The 19,701-nt window shown below is 37.0% G+C and overlaps 1 protein-coding gene across 1 annotated transcript in view; it reads right to left on the bottom strand.

Annotated features, from left to right (window-relative positions):
- Nucleotides 1–14,217: 14,217 nt before the first annotated feature.
- Nucleotides 14,218–19,701, bottom strand: part of FGF9 (fibroblast growth factor 9) — a 33,183-nt gene continuing 27,699 nt past the window's right edge. Inside the window, exon 3 of the mRNA XM_077155866.1 lies at nt 14,218–16,964. Within this exon, the coding sequence (XP_077011981.1) occupies nt 16,719–16,964 (246 nt within the window). The 3' untranslated portion in view covers nt 14,218–16,718. The remainder of the gene's footprint in view (nt 16,965–19,701) is intronic.

Genomic DNA, 19,701 nt, shown 5'->3' with positions numbered 1-19,701 from the left:
GCCAGCTGAAGTGCTTGCTGAGGTTAAAGGGAACATGGAATGGGTAGTGGAAGAAGGTAGTGATAAATATGAACTTCAACCATGTGATTAGTTACAGAAACGAGGACTGTAATGCTGTTTTGTTCATGTTATACTATTTAAGTTGTAAGATATCAAGTTGAAGAATGAATGTTGCCCAAGGATTTGTACCCTACTCTGGAGAGATTTAATGTGTTTCCAGTTATATGCAGGACAGTTGAGTATTGTTAGGTGAAAGAAAAAAAAATGTGTGTTTTATTGTTTTTTATTTAGAAATTAAGTATGGTTTAAGGTGGTATGTACAGCTGCCAAGTTGACAAGGGGTGGACTGTCATGGTCAGGTTCATGTGTCAACTTGGCCAAGTGGTGGTTGGGCAAGTGCTGGCTGTCTGTTGCGATGAGGACATTTCACAGAATTAAATCATGATCATGTCAGCTGCATCTACAGCTGATTCCATTTGTAATCAGCCAAAGGGGCGTGCCTTCTGCAATGAGTGATGCTTAATCTAATCACTGAAAGCCTTATAAGGAGGATTCAGAAGAGACAGGTTTCCTGTTTCGGCTGGTGAGTCTCTCCTGTGGAGTTCATCTGACCCTCCATCAGAATTGTCGGCTTCACAGCCTACTCTGTGGATTTTGTACTCTGTGTTCCTGCAGTCACGTGAGACACTTTTATAAATTTTATATTTGCAAGTGTTCCCTGTTGATTCTGTTTCTCTAGAGAACCCTAACTAATACAGGAGGCTAGAAGTCTAAAATCTATAGTGGAGAATGCTTCCTTGCTTCTTCCTGGCTTTGGGCAGTGGCTGACAATCTTTGGACATCAGCTACTCCTTCATTGTTGAATGGCATGCTTTCTCATCCTTGTCTCCACCACTCTTGTTGTGAGGGTGCCACCATATCGGATTAGGTTTGGTGTCATCTTCACTAATAAACATCTTCAAAGACCCTATTTCTAAATGAAGTCTCATTCACAGGACCAAGGTAAGGACTTGAACATGTCTTTTGGAGGGACACAGTTCAGCCCATGACAATATGTGAGGATAGCTAAGAGCTGAGAAGCACTATTTAAAATGCTTTACAAATCTTAACTCATTTACTCCTGTCAACAACCCCTACAGAGGTAGATATAGAAGAACAGCAAACTGAGGCACAAAAAAGGCAAGTAAATTGGCCCCATGTCACAAATTTAGACAAAAAATGGTGATAATGGGATTCAAATCCAAACAATCTGATTACAAAGCCCATGCTTTCAAACACAATGCTAAATTGCCAAGTAAAGAGTGGATATTTAACAAATGTTAAAGAATAATACTATAATCCTAATTTCCACTGTACTTCAAACATTGATCAGTCTCCTTGATTTTCAACAGTTAGGATCCCATAATAAAATGCAAGTAAATAAACTTTATAAATTACTATTATCCCAATGTGAATTAGCATCAGTACAAACTATTAACATTTCAATGGGTTTATTCTCCTTTGTAAATAATGAAGCAGCAAGAGTTGGAATGTATAATCTTTAAGTCCAATAGGTTCTCACTTAGTGTTAGGCACAACTCTATTTTCAGTAAGGCATGAAACAGTTTAATTTCTATTGCAGCAAATCCATAACTGATTTATTTACTGCCCTCCAAATGAAAAATTCTCAAGTCTAGTTGTAGAAAGCAAAAAAGAGGGGGTGATGGGACCTCCTCTTCTCTACACATAACTTGTCTCTGAAGCTTAATTCCATAATCCTGTTTAAATATAAATTCCTATAATTGGTAATTACTTAGCTATTAATTTACATGTAGTTACATTACATGTTATATTAGTTCTTCCCTCTCATGTCATGAACTTCACAGCATATGTCTGAATTCTGATATTGGCTCAAATTCTCAGCCTCTTACTAAAAGAGTGCAGTAACTAATCGAATGAGTTCAGAATTTGTTCATGCATTTGTCTCAGGGCCCTTAATATAGTTCCTTGAGTGTGCTCAGAAGCAGCGGGTGTGGCTCCCAACTTAGATAGCCTTATGACAAGCTGTCATGTGTTTCTGAGATAAAAACAGCTAAACTGGAATTTTGAAACTGAACCACTGCTCTAACTAAAAATATAGAACAAATCATTACAAAACATGCCCAAAAGATACACTGTACTACATCATGATGACTAGATTTTCTTCTTGTCATCTAAATTTCTAAATTTTTCCTTCCGCATCCCCTTTGGTGCACAGTTTAAGTCAAGCCACTTTCTCCTATGAAGGGTGTGGTTTCTCACACAGAGATTTGGTTTGGAAACTGGGCAAAGCACCCTTTCAGCTGTCACCAGTCAGGGAAATCTCTCCCTTGTGCCTCCTCTACAGATCACTCCAATCCAGAGATGAACTTTAGAAAGTGGTAATCAGGAGGCATGCTTATATTGTTCCCCTTCCTCTGAATTCTTTTTTTCACCTATGCAGCTGTTTAGCAAGTTTGAGCTGCTCTTCCTTGTTTGGAAAACATCAAGCAGAATAGTTGTAAGAAAAGGCAACCAACATATTTTGACCTCCATGATGTGGTCACAACTAGAATCCATTATCAGATATTTTCTACATGACATCATTATAAGATTGATATTGTTTGCCCTGTTTTTAATAAATTTTTTGAATTTTTATTGCAGTATAATTGACATACAACAAATTGTTACACAAAAGTGTTAATTCTGAAGTTTGGCATTTATGTACATCCATTAAATCAAAGTAGTTAATATATCCACTAGCCCCAAAGTCTTCTGGTGCCTTTTGGTAATTCCTTCCTTCCACCCCTGCCTCCCTATCCCTAGGCAATCTACTTTCTATAACTATATATTAGATTTCATTTTCTACAATTTTATTTAAATGGAACCATACAGCAAATGCTCTTTTTTTGTCTAGCTTCTTTCACGCAGAACACTTATTTTTGAGATTCATCGTTGCTGCAGTATGTTTCAGTAATTCATTCCATTTTATTGCTGACCAGCATTCCATTATAAAACTACACCACAGTTTGTTAATCACTTGCCTATTAATATACATTTGGGATTTTTTTACTATGTCTTTGTATGGACATTTGATTTCATTTCTGTTGGGTATGCACGGAGAAGTGGAATGGCTGGTTCGTACAGGAGGCATATGTTTAACTTTTAAAGAAACTACTAAATGCTTTGCAAAGTGGTTATACAATTTTTCCATTCCTACCAGCTATGTATGAGAATGCCAGTCTGTCTAAATGCTCACCAACACTTGGTATGGTCAGTTTTTTTAAATTTTAGCCATTTTAATAGGTGTGCAATGCTACCTCGTGGTTTCAATTTACATTTCCCTAATAAGAAATGATGTTGACCATCTTTTTTGTTTGTTTGTGTGCTTTTATTTTTGTTGACCATCTTTTGCGCTTGTTTGTCACTGGTATATTTCCTCTGGTGAAACATCTGTTCTAGTCTTTCATTCACAAAACATGAATATGGTATGTCTCTCCACTTATTTAGGCCTTCTTTAATTTATCTCAGCCATGTTTTATAGTCTGTAGTGTATAGACCTTGCACTTCTTTTGCCATATGTATCCATAAAGATTTCATTTTCTTATTCTATTAAATTATTTTTATTTCAATATGCAATTGCTCATTACTAATATATAGAAATGTAATTGCTATTTGCATATTGATCTTGTATCCTGAAACTTTGCAAGTCTCACTTTTTAAATCTAATAGCTTTTCTGGAGACTCTATACAATTTTCTACATAGATGATCATGTCATCAGAGAAAAAAAGGACAGTTTTTCTTCTTACTTTCCAATCTAGATGACTTTTGTTTATTTCTCTTGCCTTATTGTCCTGGTTTGAATCTCCAATACAAAATTGAACAGAAATGGTAAGAATGGACATCGCTTTCTTGTTCCTGATCATAGGAGTAAAGCGTTCAGTCTTTCATAAGTATGATATTCCTTGTAGGTTTTTCATAGATGCCTTTTATCAGGTTGAGGAAGTTTATTTCTATTCCTAGTTTTTGGAGGGTTTTATCAGGAATTATGTTGGATTTTGTTTAATGCTTTTTCCGTATCTTTGAGATGATAGTATGTTTGATACTATGATATTGATTGTTAATCAACCTTGCATCTTGAGATAAACCCAACTTGGATCTATTATCCTTTCTACATAGTGTTAAGTTCAATTTACTAAAATTATCTTTAGAATTTTTTTTTTATCTATGTACGTCATGACTACAGATCTGTAGTCTTCCCTTCCGTCTTTCTCTAGTGTTGGCATCAGGGCGTATAGAATAATTAAAAAGTACTCCCTTTTCTTCAATTTTCTGGAGGAATTTATCTTAAAATGGCATTTCATTTTCCTTAAGTGTTCGGAAGAATTTAGCAGTGAAGCCATTTGGGTCTGGAATTTCCCTAGTGGGGAGGATTTTAACCACAAATTAAATTTCTTTAATAGACAGGACTATTGATACTATTCTTCTTGAATAAGCCTTGGTGGTTTGTGTCTTTAAAGGAATTTATCCACTTATCTAGGTTGTCAAATTTATTGGCATCAGATGTTCATAATATTCTCTTACTATATATATTGTCATCTGCAAGCTCTGGGAATCAAACGCGGGTCTCGGGCATTTCAGGTGAGAATTCTACCACTAAGCAACCTTTGCACAGCCCATTCCCTTATTATATTTTAATAATTGAAGTATCTGTAGCAATGTCCTCTCTCTCTCTCTCTCTCTTTTGATAGCTTTTTTTTCACCTGATCAATTTGGCTAACAGATTTTCAATTTTATTGACCTTATCAAGGGATCAGTTTTTAGTTTCATTGATTGTTTTTTCTATTGTTTTTCTATTTGATTGATTTCTGCTCTGATTTTTATGTCTTTTTTTTTTTTTAAGTTTAATTTGCTCTTCTTATTCGAATTTCTAAGAAGAAAGTTGAGGTCATTGATTTGAAAATTTTTTTTTTCCATACTAGTAGTTTATTTGCTATTATACTAAACTTTTTGTTAACTTACTTTTTTTTTTTTCATTTTTACCCAACCCTAATTTTTCTTACTAGGTTTCCCTAGATTTTTTTTTTTTTATTATTAACGGAAAGAAAAAAAAAAGAAATTAACACAACATTTAGAAATCATACCATTCTACATATGCACTCAGTAATTCTTAGCATCATCACATAGATGCATGATCACCATTTCTTAGTACATTTGCATCGGTTTAGAGGAACTAGCAAAACAACAGAAAAAGATATAAAATGTTAATATAGAGAAAAGAAATAAAAGTAGTAATAATAGTAAAAAAACAAACAAACAAAAAAAACAAAAAAAAACCCTATAGCTCAGATGCAGCTTCATTCAGTGTTTTAACATGATTACTTTACAATTAGGTATTATTGTGCTGTCCATTTTGAGTTTTTGTATCTAGTCCTGTTGTACAGTCTGTATCCCTTCAGCTTCAATTACCCATTGTCTTACCCTGTTTCTAACTCCTGCTGGACTCTGTTACCAATGACATATTTCAAGTTTATTCTCGAATGTCCGTTCACATCAGTGGGACCATACAGTATTTGTCCTTTAGTTTTTGGCTGGACTCACTCAGCATAATATTCTCTAGGTCCATCCATGTTATTACATGTTTCATAAGTTTATCTTGTCTTAAAGCTGCATAATATTCCATCGTATGTATATACCATATAAGAATTTAATGATATAAATTTCCTTCTCTGGGGCGGGCCGCGGTGGCTCAGCGGGCAAAGTGCTTGCCTGCTATGCCGGAGGACCTCGGTTCGATTCCCGGCCCCAGCCCATGTAACAAAAACGGAGAAACAGAATACAATAAAACAAGAAAATGTTTAAAAATGTTTCCCTTTCTTCCTTCCTTCCTTCCTTCTATCCTTCCTTCCTTCTCTCTGTCAAAAAAAAAAAAAAAAAAAAAAAATTTCCTTCTCTATGTATTAATTTAGCAGTGTCCCACAGTTTTTGCTATGTTGTATTTTTTTATTTTATTCATTTCAAAATACCTTTTGATTTACTCTTTAAGCCATGGGTTATTTAGATGTATGTTGTTTAGTTCGCAATATTTGAGGATCTTCCAGAGAACTCTCTGCTAGTTGAATTCAACTGTAATGAAAGAACAGACTTTATATGACTTAAATCCTTTTAAATTTATTGAGAATTGTTTTATGGCTCAGAATATGGTCCTACCTTGGTAAATGTTCCCGTTGAACTTGAAAAGAACATGTGCTGTTGGGTAGAGAGTTCTTTAGTGTCAATTCAGTCAAGTTGGTTGAGAGTGCTGCTTACATCTTACATATGCTCACTGATTTTCTAGCTGCTTGTTCTATTAATTATATTGAAAGAGGTTTTTTAATCTTCAATTATAACTGTGACTTTCTCTATTTCTCTTTGCAGTTTTATCACTTTTTATTTCATGTGCATTAAATCCTTGTTTATTAAAGACTTAACCATTTTGAACTTTTATGTTCTCTTGATGAGTAGACTCCTGTATCTTTATGAAATGATCTTCTTTATTCCTGATGATATTTTTTGCTGTGAAATCAAGCTTGTCTGGTAGTAATATAGGCACTTCTGCTTTCTTTTGATTAGTGTTGTCATGGCACATCTTTTTCCATGTATTTACTTTTAATCTATTTGTGTCTTTATATTCGTATATTTAATGTGTTTCTTGCAGGCAGCATATAGTTGCATCTTGTTTTTTTGATTCAAACTGACAATCTCTGTCTTTTAATCGTGGTGTTTAGGCCATTTAATAAAAACGTGGTTATTAGTATGGATGTGTTTAAGTCTATCATCTTCTTATAAAACCCTTTGTTTCATTATTCTAGTGGTACATTTAGGGTTATATGCCTCACATTTTAACTTATCACAGTGTACCTTCAAGTGATACCCCAGTAGCATATAATCCCTTTATAGTAGTATACTTCCATTTCTCCCCTCCCCACATTGTGCTAAATACATGCTAAAAAGCCATACATTTCACTTTTACATATGTGATAAACCCACACCACATTTTTACTATATTTGTTTAAACAGTCAATTAGCTTTAAAGAGATTTAAATAATTTTTTAAATCATATATATTTATATGCATTTACCTATGTAGATATCATTTCCAGTGCTTTCATTTCCATATGTAAATCCATATTTCAATGCAGTATTTTCTTCCTTCTGCCAGAATGCTTCCTTTAACATATATGTTAACCCTTGCTGGGTTAACATTTCTTATAGTGTAGTATAGAAATATTTCAGCTTCTGTCCACATACTTACCCATACTTGTTAATTTAATTAAAGCCATCCTAGTGAGTATGAAGTCGTATGTCATTGTGATTTTGATTTTGATTTCCCTAAAGATGTTGAGCATCTTTTCATATGCTTATTAACCATTTGTATATCTTCTGTGGAGACATATCTATTAACGTCCTCTGCCCATTTTTTAGTTGGGTTGCTTGTCTGTTTGTTGTTGAGTTATAGGCGTTCTTTATATATTCTGGCCATTAAACCCTTACCAGATATATCATTTGTAACTATTTCCTCTCATTCTGTAGGTTATCTTTTCACTTTCTTGATAATGTCCTTTGATACACAGAAGTTTTTCATTTTGATGAAGTCCCATGTCTGGAGGCCAGACACTGTGAATTTTACCTTGCTGGGTGCTGAATACATTTTTATTCCTGTAAATATTCTTTATCTTTATTCTGACTTAAAATTAACTTACTTGGAAATAGCTCGATCCTTTTGAGTGCTGCTTTTTAAATGTTAGGTGAGATTGGAATGGTGTTTAATTCGGGGCTAACTGTTCCCCACAGCATGAATGTTGAGGTTCTCTAGCCTGGTTAGGAGGAATAGGCATTATTTCTGATCTTCTGTAAGTGCCAAGTACCTATCATCCTTCCAGGTGTTTCTTTCCCCATCCTCATTTTCCTTTACCATGCACCTGTCACTTTCTAGAGAGCAGTCACTAACCAAGTGGATTTACAAGCTGTTCATACATTCATCACAAAAAAATAGTGATGAACTTAATATACTTCCAGGACTGTGCTCGGAATCACTGGGTGTGATTCCCAACATAGATGTGTGACAAACCGTCACATGTTTCTGAGAATAAAACGGCTAACCAGGAATATTGAAACTTAACTGTTGTTCGGAACTAAAAATAAAGAGCTAATCATTATAAAGCCTGCCAAAATGTATGCTATATTACATCATAATGACTTTAGGCATATCTTGTTTCTTAGAGACATTTTTTAATTCAAATTCAAACCAAGACTGAATCCTTTGTGCAGCAATGTTAAATACCACTTGAATCGGAACTGAAAGCAAATCTCCAAATGATACAAGTCCGTTATTTCAAGTGCTTGCTTTAAAGAGGTAATTCTCTGATTTAAACCACAGCACAGCCTTCACCAGAAGAACTGATATTTTCCATTAGGAAGACAAGAAGAAAAGTAACAAATAGAGCTTCATTTGTTTTCTGTAGCTCATGCCAATTAGTTTGTGACATTTCCACAAGAGGCAGGCATAAGTCAAACGGGCCAATACATACTTATTTTGTATATGATAGCAAATTTTAATAACTCTGTTTCTACTTTCATAATCCCTGGCACATAGTAGATACCAATAATTATTTTCCAAATAAATTAATAAATTGCAATCAAAAGTTCTCTTCACTTGAATTTTGGTCAGGTTCTAAGCCATACAGTGAATATTACAGGCATGTAGAAAAATCATGGGTTTACCTGAGATTACAAATCAAGCGTGGAACAGTTTTTTAATTTTTTTTTAATAACGCACCAAATGTGACCCATTCACTATAAAAAATAATTTTTATTTATACAAACTACAAATGATATTTGTGATTTGTATTTTATTTTTAATTCTCCTATAATCCTATATATAAGACATATTTGAGCTTCTGAGATTTGAAAATTATACAACCAAAGTATCTATTGAAACCAGCTCATTAGGTCATAGAATAACTCATTTGAGATGCAGTTTGATCTTTTCATGGTACTGATGCATTTGAGAACATATTTAGGATGACGCAGAACACAGAATTGGGCCAGAACACTGAAATTTGCTCTTGGGCTCAGAGTTAAGGACATTACTTTCTGTCTGGTTAATTCATGACCTTCAACAGGCAGGACTGTGAGTGCAATACAATTCATCTGCTTAATAATCTATTTATAAAGGGATAGGCATTTCACATCAGGAACAAGATGAAAGCTCTGAGATGAGAATAGTAAAATCCAGCCCATTTGCATAGTAAATATGCCAGGAGGAAGAAAGATGGAGCATATATATAGGCACATGACAGTCATCACAAACTTAAACTTGCTTCTTTGAAACGGGTCATCAGAAGAAATGGCCTGATTTCTGGTTTGGCATCCACCTACCAAAGAGTCATTCATAATCCTCATTTATCTCTTGATGACACTTCAGATGCTCAATGGATGGCAGCATTATGGAAATGCTCTGCACTTATATTTTACCCAACCGCAAACAGTCATGATGTATGCCCTAAGGATGGAGAGTTTCTGTTCTTGCCAATATGCCCGCTTTGAGTACCGCTCTAATTCAATTAACCCTCATTTCCTACGCCAAATTTAAGATCATAAAACTCTTTTGAGGAAATTCTAAAGACCATCCATCACACTCTGTCAGTTCTACTTAATCTGCAGCAAACATGCACCTCAACATGTCTGCTCTTTAAATGTGGGTTAGGGAGCAGGGATCCCAAGAGAGTGGAAAATCATGCTACCCCTATAACTAGAAAAGGAAACCAAAGTAAGCCACAAGGAAGCCAGCAGCTAATTAACTACAGATTTGTAATTCTGGTGAAGGCAAATAAAATGAAAGTTTTTAATCCATCAAATCGAGATAATAATTTTATCTCTCTGGTATTAAAGCTATGGTGAAATGCCCGTTTATATTTCAGTCTGGTGGGTTCTGTGGGAGGAGACTAGGCCCTTTCCAAAGATTCATTAATTCTTTTGGCCAAGTAAATGATGGCTTCACTGAGCTCTGACATTCTTAAAAGACAAATCTATCATCGATAGACGTTTGGATTTCCATTGCCTTTGCCCTCGGATTTTCCCAAGGGGGGGGGGGGAGGGATGGGGTGGGCTCCATTCTGTTTATGTCAAACAAAGCTCATTTTCTAACAAAAAGGAGCAGCTAATCAACTGAAAGACTATGCAATATCATATTTGCAGATACCCTTTTTCAAAAAGCTGTCCAACTTAAAGCGACAGGTCTTGGATAGGGCTGCTTCTGACTGGGTTCTCATACATTAATATAAATTAAATGCATAGTTGAAAAAACCAAAATTAAATGCATAGTTGAAAACAGATGAAGTTTGTGGGAAAAAAAGTACCATGTGTATTTATATAATCGATTACATAGGCCATAGTTGGATAGTTAAGTAATAAGATCAGAATGCAAGCTCTGTAAGGACAGAGATTCTGTCTGTTTTGTCTACAACAATGTCCTCAACACTGCTACATGTCATACAGCGTCTATGCAACACATATGTATTGAAAGAATAAACTGGATACTTTAAAGATTATGTTATATTTTCACCTTTTATTATCCTATAATTTAGCTGTTATTGTGTTGCAGATTTTGTCTGTGACATGAAGTAAACATGAGGGGGGACTATTAAAATGAGTGATACAAAAGCTAATAGGATTGCCTTCCCATGGGAGGAAACCAAGAGCAATCAAAGTGCCTTCTGGTCATGGCCATGGGCAAGTACAGGGCAGCAGAGCTGGTTTGAACCAAAGACTGGTCCCTGATCACCCTCCGTGAGCCACCCCTCCACCGCCAGGGTAGGAAACCCCCCCAGGACCAATACTTGTGCACCAGTCAACTAGCACTTCTTCCATCATCAGATTAAGCCACAATCATCAAAGAAACTTTAATAAAATACAGCATGAACCCAAATTCCCCAAGTACAAAGCACTTTCATGACACATTTAGAATGCCAGAGAAGATATAACCCCTACTCTTCCTTTGCATTTCACCTTAGACCTCACTACCTGTAGTCTTCCACAGCCCCACACCCTATGCTCCACAGCTCCCAGAACCTACTTTATCACAGTATTTATCACAATATACTGTGATGCCTATTTGTCTAAACTCTGTGTGTGCCATCAGTGAACATGCTGGTCTCCTTTGCCACCAATTCCAGCTCCACACAATAGGATGAATGAAAGAGGAAGGAGGGGCCGGAGGAAGGAAAAGAAACATGGGAAGGAAGAAAGGTACAAAGGAAAAGTTTGGTTAACCGTAGAGAGAAGAGAAGTTCCAAGTACTGCTGCCCTCTGAAAAAGCATGTAGAATTCTAATATCTTTATTTGAACATGGTTAAAAAGGGGAAATTTTAGGCTGTATATGTTATTAGGATAAAAAATTTTTAAGACCATTGGACTGTACAATACCAACAGTAAACACTAATGCAGATTCTGAACTATGGTTAAGAGTATAACTATAATAATATCGTTTCACCAATTTTAACAAAGTTACTACACTAATGCAAGGTGTTAAAAATAGGCAAAACTGTAGGAAGGTATGGAAACTATTTCTCCATGGTTTTTCATAGACCTACAGCTTCTCTAACAATGTATATATAACTAAATAAATACATAAATACAACTAATTCTAATATCTTCACAGAATAAGAAACTAGGAAATTCTTCTTTTCCTTAGTATGAAACAGAAACCTTACAAAGCTGTCATTGATCCACTCTGTACGTATGCATACGCGAAGAGCCAGAGGCAACAGCCAGGTGGAGCTTACAAAATGTTTTGCAACATCCCATGGAATTGTTAGGGGGAAAGCCTACATAAGAGAACTTTAAAATAAGTTTATCCAAGCTCTGCAATGATCATTGACCATAATACCTGCCTGCACCTTCCCCACGGAAGGAGGGCAGAGCCAGCTGTTCATCTCTAAAAGTTCTCATTGTACACCACTTTTTCTTTTTAACCCCTTAGTTCCTTGCATCAAATTTTCCTGACTGAATCACTGCTAACATTGGGAATCATAACCAAAAGCACAAAACTAATTAAAAGGACCTTCAGAAAGCGTCATAGAAAAAAAGCAAAAGCCACAAAAAGCACAGCTTCTCAAGGACTTTTGAGATATCTGGTATAACCTACAAATGCTATAAATTAAAATCAAATTTTTAAAATGAAGATAGGAAACAGGGAGTTAAGGCTTAAAGAATACAGAGTTCCTATTTACAATGATGGAAAACTTTTAGTAATGGATAATGGGGGGTGATAATCCAACATTGTGAACATAATTAACGGCACTCGATGACCTATTTGAATGCAATTAAAAGAGGGAGATCATCAGTTGTCTATATAGCAGTAGAATAAAGGTTCTTTCTGTAATCCATGGAACTGCACAACACAAACAATGAGCCCTAAGTTCAACCATGGACTATAGTTAATAAGACAATAATAAAAATGTGCTTTCATCAATTTAAAAAAAAGCATTTTTCCAGATGCAAGCTGGAGTACAGTTGGAAAATAATTTAAATTCTAAGCAAGAATGGTATCTTTTACAATTAGCCAGAGGAGGAAAGTGGCTTCTCGTCTGGAATTGTCCTTGCTTGCCTTGTGACCTCACAATAACTGTCCCACCTTCCAGTCAGAAGTCAGTCTATTAACCTGGAGACTAAGGCTGTTGTTTGACGACATGTGACAACAATCTTTTGCTCTCTTCCCAAAGAAAATAATAGATATCTGCTTCTTATCTCTGCCTTCTCCTCCCTAAGCAAGGAAAGTTTTCATCAAAATGTTTCCTAAAGACCCAAGGGCAGTTGCAGAGGCAAGCTGGAAATGAAAGGTACAACTCACACTCATAAACTATCAGTTACAAATTTGCTACCAAACCTTTTGTGGCGGAAATCCAATCCATGAAACAGAATCCCTGGATTACGGGCAGTATACCGAGAGAGGTGGGCATCACTTAGTTATCCATTTCCTCCCCACTCCACTCTTAATAAAACGTCTAATTTAAAACATGAAGTGTCTGTGGATCAATGCAGGTATTATAGAGCCCCTGTAACACACATGCACACACACACCTGAGAGAGGCTCCATGGCTGGTACAGCTTCTGAATCCAACTAAACCCACCCCCACCTCCCCCCACACGATTCATTGCTCTTTCCCACAAGTGGCCAGGAGCAGCATATCTAAATATGGCACATTTCAAGGTCCAATGATGCAGCAAACAGAATTTGACCTCAAACAATACCCCTCTGTCCATCCACTCATCCACACAAATGTGTGTGCGTGTGCGTGCACACACACACACACACAGCATTTTGCCCCCTGCAGATTCATAAATCTTCATCCCACAGTACTTGCTTCTTCATCTAACACATACAGAAAAGCAGCAACATCTGAACATATTTGTTCCTCTCCTCTCCATCCTCCCCACCCCCCCTCCCCAGCCCTCAACACACACACACAACAGCTGTAAGAGCCAGGAGAGCATGTTTTAAATTCCATAGGTTCGTGTAGGCACGTAATCTGAAGCAGCTCCAAAATGGACAGCAAGTAAAAAATACCAGTTTTCAAAAGTCTGTAATTATGTATTTACACAAATTCCATAATCCTGTATGCATTTACATACGATTACAGATTCTCAAACAAGGAACACAACGTCGTCGTGTTAATGAGATGAAATGGAAGGAAAACGCCATAAACTGAAGCCATTCGCTGAGCTACAAAACAGGACCTGGCAGGGCAGCATCCCCAGCTCAGACCTGGCACCGCCTGGGACACTGCCTGGGGCGCACTGACAGCGGGGAAGAGGGTTCAGTCCCGGCCCCCCAAGCTTTTGACCAGTTGCACGGATTGCAACAACAGGGTACTGCCTTGACCGTCTGAGCATCTGTCTGCGAAAAACTGGAAGCACCCACTCCACAGAAGTTCCCGGGCTGCCATCCTATTAGGCGGTGGGTGTCTCAGGACGAGAAAGGTTGCAAACCTGCGCGAGCTGGGACCACGCACCCCGCCGCCCACCCGCCGGCGCGGAACCCTGAGCCAGCTACTCTCCCCACAGCACCTGTTTACATAAATTGCATAAGTCAGCATTTATTTATTTACAGACCATTACAGTTTATTGTATCAATTGCCAAAAGCATAGAACATTTTTTCTTTCAAAAAAAAAAAAAAAGTACCAAAACGAAATGAACTCCAAAAGTAGACATTAAAGTAGCATCCGTCTAGGAATGAATGGAGATGTTTGTCCTTTTCACAAAGATTTTTTGTTTTGTTTTCGTTTTTTCTTTTAGGCTGATTATCTAGCGTCCCATGCTACTTTAAGATTACTTTTAGCCGTCTTCTAAATTCAGTTTTCTTCAGTGCTAAATATCATACCTATGACAACCTAGAAACTTGATTCTTCCCTGCGGTGAGATATTGGATGTTTTTCAGCCAAAAATAATCAAATGCTTTTTGGGGGAAAAAAAAACCTAAAGCCTGAATAGGTGCACAACTGAGCAGCAGCAAAGGGTTAAATAATAAATAAGAATACTACTTGTTGAATTTAAATGCAGTTTCTGTTTAGGAAAAAAAATTTCAAGAAAATACATGAAGAGACATTCTGACCTTTAAATAAATCAATTATTTTACATTGCTTCTGCCCCCACGCCCAAAAATGTTTCTTAATTCCAAATGTTAGATTTCATTTTTCCCCAGTGCACGTCAGCAGGAGGGCACTGCTACATACTCCAGCTTGGACCATTAAAGGGTTTTTTTGCTCATGACAAAAGTCATGTGCTTCTCTCTCACAACAGCTTTCACTGCCAGTGACATACTTCTATTTTTCACAGAGATTGTGCATCAGAGCAACACAAAGTTGGAATATTAAATTTTAAAGTTAGTTACATAAATCTCAACACATTTTTTTAACTGTCACTTTCAATTTCCCAACATAACTGGCTAGAAAGTGTTATAAGTGGTATGAGAATTTGTTATAAATTCCTTTTTCTTAAATATTGCTTTAAGAATTTGGCTCTTTTCTCCTTAGTATATAGTAAGAAATAGTCTCCCTTGCCCAAGGGCAAGTTCCAAAATTATTGCTACTAAAGAAACATGTATTCTTATGCTTTCCAGCATAAAACATTATAAAAGCCTTGTAAAAGATATTCTCTATAATAACCTCCCTGCTAAAAAATTTGAGAGTTTGTGAAGACTATTTTAAAAAACAAAACACAGTCAACAAGTATAATACTTTCCCCCTCAGTGTCATTATTGATAAAGATTTATTAGTTTCATTTTGCAAGTTTTACTTTAAGAAGGGTGCTATTACCATGTTGTATGACAGGTCACACGGAAAGTCATTTTCTATAAAAGATGTTACAGGGTCCCCTATGGTATTTGTATAATTTCACATTGGATAGCCAAGGGCACAAATAAAAGTTTACAAGAATGATCCTGTTACTCTGATTTTTGTGTCTTCATAATAAATCTGTATTATGCAAGCTTTTCTTTGAAAATTCTAAATCAATACAATGTTTGATATTAGTCCTGTTGTCCTGGAGATTGGCTAAAATAAAAGCATAGTGATTGTTTAGCTTTGGTATATTCTGTGGTAGATTTTTTTGAAACAAATAGGATATATGCCAATCCTTGTGCTTGCCACAACTCTGAAGGTACAATGATGGAATAAGTCACTTATGAGAGAGGAAATATTACAGACACAGAATAAAAGTTGGAGACCCAGTTCACCTTTAATCCTCTGGGGTAAGCTATGAAACAAGCAGTGTAGAGAGTGAATGCTCAGTGTCATGGTGATGTGCATACATTTACAATAATATGGGCACAAAATAGATTGTCACCTTTAGTACATCAGGGTCTTTAGAATTTCTCGTCTCCATGCACCATTATATTTTCTTGCATGAATTGACCACAGGTTCAGAGCAGACTTTGCCATTTAATGCTTACAGAGCCTAAAGCTTCCAAAATGCCTATCTGGCCTGTACATATTTCATTAAAAATAAACTCTATATAATAAATAAATATATAAAATAAATAAAATGTTGCCTTTGGGATTTCTATAAATAAATTTAACTTTTTTTTTCTTTTTCTTTTCTTTTTTTTTTTTTTTTTTTTTTTTAACTAAGAGGTCTTTGCTTTAAGTTCACTGGGATGATACCAGTGAGAATTAACTGAAAAAGTCTCTTAAGTAAGACTGCACCCTCCATGCCTTTGAAAATGCAGCGTAGCCTTGAGCGGGTCACCAGCCCAAATCCTGATGAGTTGAAGAATGGCAGCTATGCTGATATACGATGAAGAACAACTGATCAAAAATGTAAAAGCTGTCTATTTCCCAGCATGCATCAGACTGTTTCCTCTTTGCTTTTGCCTCCATTTCTCCTCTCACTCACACATTCACACTTCTTCACTCTGACTCTCTCTCTCTCTCTCACTCTCGCTTCTTCTTTCATAACAAATCAAGCAAGTGGGCATAGGCAATCCTCCAGGAGGACAAACCTTTAAGTGCAGAACAAAATCAGCATGTTCCATCCAAGCCTCCATCATACATTATGCATGCGACAAAGTTTGGCCACAGTGGAGCTGAAGTGATGACACAGCTAATCAATAAGAACCCACCGCGTGAAACCTTTATAGTGGTTACGTTTTTTAAGGGCTCAAGTGAAGAAATTGTCTTTGTCAACTTTGGCTTAGAATATCCTTATATAGTTCAGGTACTTTGTCAGGGTCCACCGGTCTAGGTAAAAAATGAGTAAATTTTTGATGCCTTTTAGTCCTAGTCCCTTCCCTTGGAGTTCCGTCTTTATTTAATGCAACATAGTATCGTCTTCCAGTGTCCACATGTTTATAGAGATTCGATGAGTAGGTATTATACCAGTTTTCTTCAAACTGTTCTCTGAATACACACTCTTGGGTTAGTTTATCCTGTAAAAAAAAGAAAACACAAATAAATATGTCACCAAAATGAGTGACTGCTTTTTTTTACTTTATGTTTCAAGTAACATTTGAATGCTGTACAATATAATCCTCCTGAGAAAATATTGATTTTAGTCCATTTGGCAAAAATTGCTCCTCTCTATAAATTTAACTACATTCTAATTTCTTACAGCGCCTAAAGCACAAAAGAATCTGGGTATTTTCTGGTTAAACTGAGGACATTCTTCCAAGAACGGTAGCTGCTTTAGCTTCTAAATCTGTTCGATCCACATGCCAATTATTCAAATGAGTCAAACAGGCAAAGGGCAACGGAAGGAATAGGGTGTTCTCACTTTTCCTGTAGCAATTAGGATGGTGAGCATCCTGAGAGCAAGAACCTTTGCTAAAGCCAAAAGTTCAGATCACGGCTTTACCATCCTTTGCACAGAGTACTTTCTATGCAGACCAATATTTGCAACATTACCAGTGATGGCGGATATTTTCCGCCCTCTTAAGCTGTGGGATATATTTATTACTCTGTAAGAGTGCTTTTCAAACTTCAGTGTGCAGCAAACTTTATACATCCCCAAAATTTAGACGTGCTTTTTACGTGCACACAGCTGAGAATGGAATTTAGTCCCCAGAGTTCTTGGAAGTCAGCTGGGTAAAGCTTATCCCCTGCAAGTGCTTGTGGAATAAGCCAGGAGAGGAAAGAAGGGGAAAAAGGGAGAATTTGACAAAATTGTTATCCATGCTGTCTCTGCTTCCGTGTCTTGAGTTCCCCGGGGGCTAAACATATGCTCAATAAAGCCTAAGGGCCTGAACTTCCTAACTGGAACTTATCCAAGTGTTCCAAAGCACTGAGTAGGGTTTTCACAATAAAGTCATCTCATTGGACAGAATTTTTGCTAAATGAATTAAAACAGGAGAAAGCAGAAAGGAAAATCGATGCAGCCTGCCAGGACACAACACCCAAAGTTGCTGATGCTGCGATTACAGGGACAAAATGAATTGTGGAAAGTAAGAAGTTGCCTGTGCCTACTAACTGGCCTGCTCTCTTTTGGGACTCGCTAGAAGCTCTGCACTGCAGATGGAAGAGGATGCACAGCGGAGAGGCAATATTTTGCCTTCCTCGACAGGTAAACCTAGAGGGACAGTCTTCTGTAGCTCCTCCTGCAGTGGGCAGATTCGGCTCAGTGCAATTCCTCTTTCATCTCTATTAAAACTGATGGAACAAAAATAGTGTGTTAAAGACATTAACAGCTATTTTAGTCTCTACTTCCATCTGTGTAATAAATAGTCTCCTCACAGGCACGATAATTCCTGGCTAAAATGGCAGGCTTGGGTTTGCTGCAATTAAGTGCCTTTTCTCAACAAATTATCTGTCATTTTTAATTAACACAATGGACCAAAGTATGGAATTGTCTACTAGTTCTACGAGGGAGATGAAAAACTAATTCAAATTAAGCTTTCTTTTTCTCAGCAGGAAATCAGGTCACCTGACAAACACTGTGAAATTAGTCTTTATTTTAAAAATTGAACAGTTTCTCCTCCTTTTGGAAGTACGAGCTATGCACTAATTTATATTTCATATGAATAATCATACCTATGGCACCATGACCTTTCTTGGGTTAGAAATAAATGTACAGTAACCTCAGGACCAGAGCTAGTCTGCACAATAGTTAAGAAGCTGGCTTTGAAGCCAAAAGCCCAAACTCCCACCCCAGCTTCACCCCTCCCCAGCTGCGGGACGTCTGCAAGAGTTACTTAACCCCTCTGAGTCTCAGCAACCGCATCTTTAAAATAGGTTAGCAAGCGCTGACTTGAGACAGGGTGGTTAAAAAAGACGAAATCACAGAGCGGTGCCAGCACGCAGGAAGAGCTCAATCAGCAATGGAGATTGCCGACACGGTTGATGTCATACCCTCTGAGAACTGGAACCAAACTTCCAAAGCAGCTTGTCCACTTTTCCCGTCTCATACACAGGACAGTGAGGCCCAGATGTGAAACGAGTTGCCCAAGGTCCAGACCACAGAATCGTGTTATTACTGTAACAAAGCCATTCGAGCTAGAAGTTTCCGGGAGCCCTGCCAGATGCTACAGTCCTTGAGAGCGCCCCCTGCAGTTCCCCTTTAATGTTCCCAGACACTCTCGACCATGAGACTCCAGATGTTTCCAAGGGGTCAGGCATTGGGGAAGCTTCCAGTAGGAAAGGGGGAAAAGTTCACCAGGCACCATCAGGAATTAAGTGCAGTGGCTCTTCTAAGAGTCAGATGTGTTTCCCTCCTTGACCTTAAAATGTAATTTGAAAACGTTATTCACTTGCACAAGGAATGGACGAAGAAGGGAAGGCAAACAGAAAGCATGAGTCCTCCAGTCACAGAGACGATATACTCTAAGAAATGGGGCCCTGATATGTTTCCAATATTTAAGAAAAGGTTCTCATTTACACTTTTTTTTTTCAGAATATGACAAATCTCATTAGGAAAAATGTTGAATAAGCTAAGAAATTGAACTGGCATTTTTGCTTCTCGCTAAACACTGCTCCATTTCCCCTCCCAGGTTTTATAGCATCATTTATACACGTAAAACTTACTAGGCAACCCAGAAAATAAAGTGAATGATTCCATTTAAAACAGTAACATCCACAGCCAGCATTTTTCATGATGGTTAAGAGTTCAATTGTCTTACATGGTAGGAGCATGTAGCTTCATTCAAAAAGATGAATAAAGTTATACAGCCATGA

Source organism: Tamandua tetradactyla, chromosome 4, assembly GCF_023851605.1.
Source record: "Tamandua tetradactyla isolate mTamTet1 chromosome 4, mTamTet1.pri, whole genome shotgun sequence".
NCBI classification, from domain to species: Eukaryota; Metazoa; Chordata; class Mammalia; order Pilosa; family Myrmecophagidae; genus Tamandua; species Tamandua tetradactyla.
The sequence above is the reverse complement of the archived record's forward strand: the minus strand, read 5'-3'. Positions and strand labels throughout refer to the sequence as shown.